Source organism: Lagenorhynchus albirostris, chromosome 18 (assembly GCF_949774975.1).
Source record: "Lagenorhynchus albirostris chromosome 18, mLagAlb1.1, whole genome shotgun sequence".
Lineage (NCBI taxonomy): Eukaryota > Metazoa > Chordata > Mammalia > Artiodactyla > Delphinidae > Lagenorhynchus > Lagenorhynchus albirostris.
Window position 1 is genome coordinate 63,744,750 of NC_083112.1, and position 9,517 is coordinate 63,754,266.

A 9,517-nucleotide genomic window follows, 5' to 3' on the forward strand; every position below is an offset into this window, starting at 1 on the left:
GATAAACAGTGCTGTTAGTTTCAGGTGTACAGCAAAGTGATTCGGTTATACATATACATGTATCTATTCTTTTTCAAATTCTTTTCCCATATAGGTCATTAGAGTATTGGGCAGAGTTTCCTGTGCTATACAGTAGGTCCTTGTTGGTTATCCATTTTAAATATAGCAGTGTGTACATGTCAATCCCAAACTCCCTAACTATCCCTCCCCCGCCACCCCTTTCCAGCCCACCCCCCCCCATAACCATAAGTTCATTCTCTAAGTCTGTGAGTCTGTTTCTGTTTTGTAAATAAGTTTATTGTGATTTTTCTTTAAGAGCAGTGTGCACCTCGGCTCTTCTGTGTCATTCTTACCCCATCTGCAAAGCTATTTATAGTCCTTGGGGTAGAGAGCTCTGCTCTGCAGAACTTAGGATACTACTAAAATCATAACTGCTCTTAAGGAATGGTTTCAGTGGCTGACATTCAGCTCTACTAAAGCTAAAACTGAGTTTTGTCTGCCAGTTGATCCATTAATGATAAGGTAGCAAAGTAATGCTTTCCCTTTCTCCTTTCCCCATCGGCATTTATGTCTCTGCCTCAAACTCCCATCCCTCCTCCCAACCACCAAGGGAAGAACATTCTCAAGATTGCTCACTCAGACAAGGCTGGGAAGGGATCCCTGTTGTATCACTTCAGAACTGAGGTCTTGAACAAATTATCTCTTGAGTCTCAGGTTCTTCTTCTATAGGATGGGAAGCATTCCTGAATAAGGATCGTTGGGAGGTTCATTTGAGGCTGTGTGTAAAGGAGCTAAGATGATATCTCATGTGCCGTGGAATCAACTGCATCAGTTCTTTCTCCTTCTCCAATCATGCACATACACGACCCACTGACATTTGTATCTGAAATCTTGAGAAAAACAGTAAAATGCTGAAGTAATATTACACGTGACTATTTTATTCAAGGTCACAGAATATCAGAAGTGATTTGAAAGACTACTGAATGTACATCAGATGAAACTAACTATATTTGGGTTTGTCTACGTGGTTTCTAGATGCATAAAGGCAAGATTTTTGTTGTTGTTGTTTTTTTATATTATAAAAGATTTTTGTTGTTGTTTTATATATTATAAAAGAATATATTCTCTAGAAGAATATATATATTCTTATGTATTTTATATATATATATATATATATATATATATATATATATATATTCTTCTAGAGAGAGTTCTCGGGAGAAGATTTTTTTTTTTAACATCTTTATTGGAGTATAACTCCTCCACAATGGTGTGCGAGCCTCCGCCCTACAACAAAACGAATCAGCTAATATATACACACATGTTCCCATATCTCTTCCCTCCTGCGTCTCCCTCCCTCCCACCCTCCCTATCCCACCCCTCCAGGCGGTCACAAAGCACCGAGCCAGATCTCCCTGCGCTATGCGGCTGCTTCCCACTAGCTATCTACCTTACGTTTGGTAGTGTATATATGTCCACGCCTCTCTCTCGCTTCGTCCCAGCTTACCCTTCCCCCTCCCCACATCCTCAAGTCCATTCTCTAGTAGGTCTGTGTCTTTATTCCTGTTTTATCCTTAGGTTGGAAAAGATTTCTTGAACTTAAGATGTGGAGTTGCCAGTGATCCTGTAATTTGGTCACTGAAGCAAAAGATGACGCTTGTGTGCTTGAATTAATGAGATAGAAAGAAACAAGTTACAGATGGAAGACATGAAGTCATCTGCGTCTTAACCATCATTCTACTGAGTTGTCCCCTGCAGAAAACTTTTCATGCTTAATTCCCTTTTAAATAACTCAAAAATTAACTTTCTAAGTGCAGGATAATTGCCAACCTGATAGACTTGCTTTAAACTTTCTCAAGTCCTCCCATTATTTCTTTCTCTTTACTAAACCTCTCCTCCCCTCTTCAGAAGAGTAAATTACACGAGGTTTTAGCCTTTGCTGCTTCTCCCCTGCTCATTCCTTAGCTTCACTCCTCTCAATTTATCTTTTCTGTCTTATCTATCTAATATAATAAAATGCTTTATTACCTAGAGAATGACTATTGGAATAAATAATTCAAGATACATAAGAATTAGTTGATATTGGCCTTGGTTCTGTCTCCTCTCTGACCTAAAGAGATTGTATGCATGTCAATCTGCAAAGCTTAGGGAATGTCCTCGAGGAGATATCTTGCTCCATTTCCCCTAAAAAGAAAATAAAAATCAGCAACACTTAAGACCATCACTTTGCTCTAACCCCAGCACCGAACTTGGCCTCCTACATTAGGATAGTGTCTGTCATATAAACCACTATCACATCTTATAGTCATCATCACCCTTACCGCTTTCGACATTTAAAAAAATCGCCCCTTAAATACCTGCACTTGTGATTCCTTTCAGAACGAGATGGGGCCGTTATTTTTCTCAACTAGATTCTCTTGTCATTATTTGCATACCACATTTTTAATATTCTAAATCACCTTAGTAATATCTTTGTAAAGGTTATAGTACTTCTTGTTCATAATACCAGTGTTGAATATAATTCCCTTAGCAATTGTGATATCTCTGAATTTAATTAATGGGCATTTTCCCCCTTGCAAGGCCACTAAAGATAAATTAGAGAAAATGTTAAGAACCTGGTATAGTGTATTCAAGTGATCTTACGTGGTATTTAGATGTCACATTTTAAAAATAAATTGCACTGAGTTGAGCCGTGCTTATTGGGGGGACATTGGAAGGTCCCTGCATTACCTGGCTTTGCTTACGTAGCGTCTAGCAGCCAAAGTGGTGCCAGTCTTTCGGAGCAGCTCAACATGCACATCACCATTTCAGGCCAGCAGGGAGGCATTTAGGGCTATTGAATGGACTCATCGAGCAAGGAGGGCAAGTAGCAAACGTCCTATCCAGGTGTACAGTTTCCTAAGCCCTGCTAGGAACATTATCTCACTTGTACCCTGTAACAATTCAGTGAAATAGATATGATTATTCTCATTTTTACAGGTGAGCACGCAGAGCCCAGTGAGACTAACTGGCTTGCCCTAATTCATTTAAATAAAAGACAGCAGGTTAAAATCTAGGTCGTCTTTGCCGTAGGAACCACATTTCTTCCATCAGGCATCACTGCGCACACTGGCTTTGGTGCCCTCACACATTTTATCAGGGGGTTTTCACGTATCCTCAACAAGGTGAGTGTTATTGTCAGTAGCTATGGAGTTGGGGAAACTGAAAGAAGTTGAAGAAACTGCCCAAGGTATATTTAATAATTCAATAAGTATTTATTGTGAACCTGCTATATGCCAGGGGCCATTAAAGCCAACGGGGATACAGAAATGAACAGTATGCACAACGTGTCTGCTCTCCCCCAAAAAGTATACATTCTCATGGAGGGAACAAGAAAGTAAATAATAGAGTTGCAAATGGTGATAAGTACTTTTACGTAGCTAGTAATGGATGGAGACTTAACTGGACCCAGATCTGAGATAAAGCGTTTAAGAAACATGAAGGAACCAAGCAGTCAGAAGTGGGAATAGAGAAGGCTCAGAAGGCATATGAGGCAGGCAGGGACGCTGCCAGGCTAAGACAGAATACTAAGTGGACACCTGGGCATTGGTTTCAAGCGCGGAATAGCAAACTTCTTCTGTAAAGAGCTACATATCAAATATGTTCAGCTTGGTCAGAAATACAGACACAGACGTCTCTATTAACACTGTGTTTCAGGAACTTCCCTGGCGGTCCAGTGGTTAAGACTCTGAACTTCCACTGCACAGGGCACGGGTTCCATCCCTGGTTGGGGAACCAAGATCCCACATGCCTCGCGGTGCGGCCAAAAATAAAAAAATAAAAATGAAGCGCTATGTTTCAGATGTCTGTTTAGATACAGTCCACCCACACATCACACACCTGCCCATTATAAACAAACCCCCGGGGATGGAGTGGAGTGGAGGACCCTTGGGTGGGGAGATGCCACCTCCGTACCCAAATCTCACGCGTGCCCCACTCTTTGCTACACTGGGTCTAACTCTCCTTTTCGATCTGTCCGCACCAGGTGATGAATCCAGCGGCTCAGGGAGTGGCAGTGGGTGCATGGATGAGGTATGTCCTACGGAGTTTGAGTTTGTCACCACAGAGGCCCCGGCAGTGGATCCTGACAGGAGAGAAGTAGACTCTTCTGCAGCCCAGCTGGGACACTCGCTCCTCTCAGGATCTCTCGTCTGCATCGCCCTGGCGTGGCAGAGACTGTGCAGATAATCCTGGGATTTTGGTCAGATGAAACTGCATTTTAGCTATCTGAACGGCCAACTCACTTCTTTTCTTACACTCTTGGACAATGGACCATGCCACAAAAGCTTACCGTTTTCTATGAGAAGAGAGCAGTACTGCACTATGCCTCCCTTTTTGTTTTCCCAAAGAGTACTGGGTGCCGGACTGGACTGCTTCCTCTTTCCTTCAGCTATCATCTGTGGGAAACTTGTTTATTCTAGAGAATTCTTACTCAAATCTTTCATACCAGGAGATTTTCTTACCTTCATTTGCTTTTATGCTGCGGAAGTGAAGGAATCTCACGTTGTGAGTTTTTTATTTTTTTCCCCATTTAAAAAAAAGATAGGAAGAAAATAATTTTCCTTGCAAAATCAGGCCAAACCCCAAGACAACTGCATTTTCAACAAAGAAGCAAACGAGAAAAATAAAAGAGCTGTAACGCTGTAAGTTCGGCATTGCCAGCCAACTCCCAGTGTAAGCTTTTCTGTGACAAATCAGGTTTACAAAGTGCTTATGCGGAGGTTTGAAATTTTTTTTAATGTAGTGAAAATACACTGTTGTCTTGGAGGTCTTGCGCGCCAACCATACAATGCCAAGCTGATTCAGAGGTACTGATAGGAAATTTAGAATTCCATCTTTAATCGGAGAGTAAAATGTGCTACAACTCAGCACCTCTATCTCACCCCGATTTCAATTTCAGTAATGGTACCATTTTCCTTAATTCTCTTAACGTCTGACCACTGTATCCAATTGGCACGGATTTTTCCCTTCATCTCCAGTTACTAGTGGACACCCTCATGACTTCATCTTCCTCAAGGGTCTGAAATGAAAATAATCTTCAACCATACAATCGCTTTGCTTTAGCCACAGGCTTGACGTGAATTAGATGTTTCTGCCCCGTGCTCATTACCCTCCCAAAAGAAGAGTTCCTTTAATGAACCGATAAACAATTAGATCCATAAGTGAGTTTTCACTTTTAACTATTTGCTTTGTGTCAGTTGGTTTCTGCATCACAAGGGCATTCTCTTACAAAATAACTCACAACAACAACAAAAAAGTCAAGACAAAAAAATATATATATAGTATTGACATGGAGATTTCTTTCACTTTTTTAGTCTTAGTATGATCATCTATTTTTATATCTATATATATATATAAATCACAGATTTTAACTTCTTAATTCCAAGCTCAGGGTTGACACACCTTTGTAATGAAAATGTTTTGTCAACCAGCTCTTCTTGTTTTGTGCTGCTCAGAGAAGGGATTCCTCAATGATCTGTGAGCACCAAGAATCAAGAAAGAGAACTTTTTACGTATCTAACCGTCCATTTATTAAAAGTTTGCCAGGGCACACCCTTCTCACATGAGCGTGTTTTGTCCTGGGTGCTCCAGACTGTATCGAACGCATGGGCAGAGCCGTGGGTGTGCAGAACTTCACTGGTCATGGAAACCGTATGCGCAAGGAATGTGATTCACACAAAACCATTGCTTTCGGTACAACGCCTTCAGCCTAGGATTCCTGCTTGGCACTTGGAGAAATATTCTAATTCAAGAGGCTGATTTGGAGCCTAACTGACCCGCCAGGTGTGCCAAAGCCAGGCGTTACGCTCCTCCCGACAGAGAGAAGCAAAACAAACTAACCTGGGGCTTTATGAATACCATTGGCTATCCATGTGTTTTTTGGTTTTTATGATGTATCTGGGGTTGGGAAAAGTAATGTTTCAAGACACCATAGTATGCCAGTCACATGTTAATTAACCCATTGGCAGTCATGACACATCAATGGTATTTTTCGATCTCCGTACTCATCAAAATTATGATTAGTTATTGATTTAGTCGTCACATTTAGGTAGAACACACGCGGCACAATAGTATTAAGTGTACTTGAGCACTTTTGCAAAACAAAGTATTTAGAAGCATCTATTGCTATTGTTTGCCTAACGAAATACGGAATGTAGGATTCTGAGAGATTTTGTGGCATCTTTTCACTTAAATCTTTATGAAATTGATACAGTCTAATTCAGCATTACATACTTCTAGCAAACCATTCATTTCACCGCCAGACTTTGGCTTCCTATCACCAATGACACATAAAACATCTCTATGAAGGACCAGTCATTTATGTTGCTCATTGTGTTGTATGTTCAGAAATCAGTATTGTCTTTCTCCAGTAATTAAGGTGCAATACAAATTAAATCAATCTTGATTTTCCAAAATATTTGAGTCATAACTTGTTTTCATAGCTTTAAGCTCCAAGTCTTTCCTTTTAAAAATATATCTGCATTGTTTTCTGTGAAATAGATCAGAATGCCTTGTTTTCCCTGTACTTTCACCCCCAAAGGGTTTTGTGCATGTATGTGAATACACATTATATTAATGAATGTGAACCCGTGTTCTATAAACACTAACCACACAGACAATATATAAACGCCTGTTTCATTTGTTTCAACACCTTCGTTATCAATACTATTCACATTGGTGAGCTATAGTGATCTATATGAGCCAGGCAGAGAACTGAAACCACGGTCAGTTAATGATGCCACAGTATTAGTCACCTGCATGGATGTGGTCAAAATATTATTGAAATTGTACTTCCTGGTTTTTATCATCATCCTACTATGTCATATGATTTTCAGACTAATTTCACATAGGAATGTTTTGTGCCCTAAGGGAATTAGTTTAATCTAGTTAACCCATTTCAGTAAGTATTTTGGAATCTCCCCCTCCCCTCACCAAGTTAATTTCTCTCGTTTTAGCATAGTGGTAGGGGATGCAGTGGTGCTCCATTATTTTTCCTGACCTGTCCTCGTTTGCTTTGACGTCCCCTAAATTTCTGTAATCACATCACAACCTGTTATGAGTAGAGAGGGATGGGCTCACTGAAATTGGATGCTAGGAATTGTTGGGTGGTGCTTATAACTGCAAACACTTAGCTTATTGAAGTGCCTCTATTTACATGTTCTTTAGTTATAATATGTATTTTTCTAACAGAAATACACGTCTGTAATTGGTGTATATTATACTTTGTATACGTTATAACGAAAGCTAAACAGAGGCTAAAGTCTTTAGCAGAGAAGAATAGATTGCAAATTCACGAGTTTGAGCTCCACTTATGGTTCTGTATCGAGCGACAGCCACGACAGCCTTCTCTCGTTTGAATGAAGGTCAAGTCGGGACTTTGATTAGAGCCATCACAGAACATTAGCACTAGCAATCTGACTCCCTTACAGTGACTTACCCAGATCGATATCTTGTGTTCCCTGCTTTAGTGGTAAGGGATAGATAATACTACTTTGTCTACACTGAAAAACACGACCATGCATTGATAAGCAGTAGGAATTATAAAAGTAGCGTTCTATAAATCAGACACACTGAAAAGATTATTGGACGCAGAAGCCTGATATTTAATTTATATTCCCTGCTGCAGACATTAGCCTACTTTAATTCTTTAGCCATTACGTATATGTTCTGGCTACACACTGAACACCAACTGAAGTCCCCAAGGAGGAATAAAACCTGAGCAACTCCCGAGTTGTGATTCTTTTACTACTTCTCTTCGCAAGGCTAATTATCAGGTGGTTTGACTAAAGGTGGAAGGGTTAGCAAATGCAAGTTTTGACTTTTCCAACACTTGCAGAAATTCAAACTCATTTTCATTTACTTACAGTCACTAACAAATCTGACTTCTAACTTAAAAAAAAAAAGAAAAGGGAGGGGAGGGGCACTTTAGCTTTGCCAACAGAAGAGTAAGGAGACCATAACTTACAAATTTGCAATGTGTTCCTCCTCGGTGGAGACATTAGCCAGTGTTTAGTTTTAGGCCAAGTTCTACAAAGAGATTATTGATCTGTATCATTCTGGAGCCTTGCTATAACACAGTTTGCTAAGGCACAGGACCCAGCCTAGCATGGGGCTGTTTGAGCCTCCGTGAAAGTTGAAAAGTACTGGAATCTTTGACATTGCCTTGTAATGAGGTACTTCTGTGAAAAGACACCTCAAGGTGGCGTAGTAGTGAGGTCTCTGTGTGCATATGCATAACATACGTGCAGGACAAATGTGTGCACCGATCAAACCTAAAATTTTATGTGACTGTCAAATGAATATTATTTGGGTTAAGATTTTTTTCATTTCTGATTTGGATAGAAAATTGCTATTAATCTTGTATTAAAATAGTTTTTAAAAATCTACCAGTGCCCTTTCTGCATTTTCTTAATTATTGTCATAGTCTAAATTTCAGAGCTTTTGAATTTTTTTTTGTTTGAGAACTTTTTAGAAGCTGCAATATTTTTTAAAAAAAAGAGAAGAAAAAGAACCATAGATTTAAATCAGCGCCACTCACCTAAGTACACTTGGCCTTTGAAATCAAGAACTTTTAGAACTTTAGAACATTTAGAGCTTTCCAAACATGTATGGAAGATACTATACCTCTCTTCTTTTGTGTTGGTTTCTTCTCTAAAATAAATTAGTAGCTTGACTGATGTCAGTACTTTATAAATGAGGTCAAAAACTAAGATAATGTGTAAAAGGACTAACAATTTCCAAATTTAGCAAGTTGCACTGCTTTTTTATTTCTGAAATTTCCATGCTCTCAGGAATGCTAAATACTGTATAGCATGCTAAAGATTCACTTAGCAGATATTTATTAAACACCTGCTCAATGCTAAACCTTTGTCTAGGTGCCAGTCTGGGGTTGTCAAAATCACCAGCTGGGAAGTATTCATTCTTTTTTTTTTTTTTTTTTTTTGCGGTACGCGGGCCTCTCACTGCTGTGGCCTCTCCCGTTGCGGAGCACAGGCTCCGGACGCGCAGGCTCAGCGGCCATGGCTCACGGGCCCAACCGCTCCGCGGCATGTGGGATCTTCCCGGACCGGGGCACGAACCCGTGTCCCCTGCATCGGCAGGCGGACGCTCAACCACTGCGCCACCAGGGAAGCCCGAAAGTATTCATTCTTTACTACAGTTAACCATGATTATTACATCACTTATTTCAAAAATGCTCTTTTAAATAAAGGAACCTATGTAAATAGAGTTATCACAAATATAACATTTAACTGTAAGCAACATTATAATTTAGCTCACACTACTACTATGTTGATTTCTATTAAGCAAAGTGATTTCTACAAAACAGTTAAAGAACTTTAGGATAATTCCATGTAAAAAGCAGAATCTAACAAATGCTATTTGGAAATAAACTGGAACCAATTTCATCGAAAAGAAAAACTTCCAAATGGGTTTTGAGAAAAAAATAATAAAACCACCGCCACTCTTATCAACAATA

The 9,517-nt window shown here is 39.7% G+C and overlaps 1 protein-coding gene across 1 annotated transcript in view; it reads left to right on the forward strand.

The window, feature by feature from the left end:
• GPC6 (glypican 6) overlaps positions 1–8,426 on the forward strand; it is a 1,081,720-nt gene extending 1,073,294 nt beyond the window's left edge. Inside the window, exon 9 of the mRNA XM_060128753.1 lies at positions 4,025–8,426. Coding sequence (XP_059984736.1) covers positions 4,025–4,227 — 203 coding nt within the window. The 3' untranslated portion in view covers positions 4,228–8,426. The remainder of the gene's footprint in view (positions 1–4,024) is intronic.
• The last annotated feature ends 1,091 nt before the right edge of the window (positions 8,427–9,517 follow it).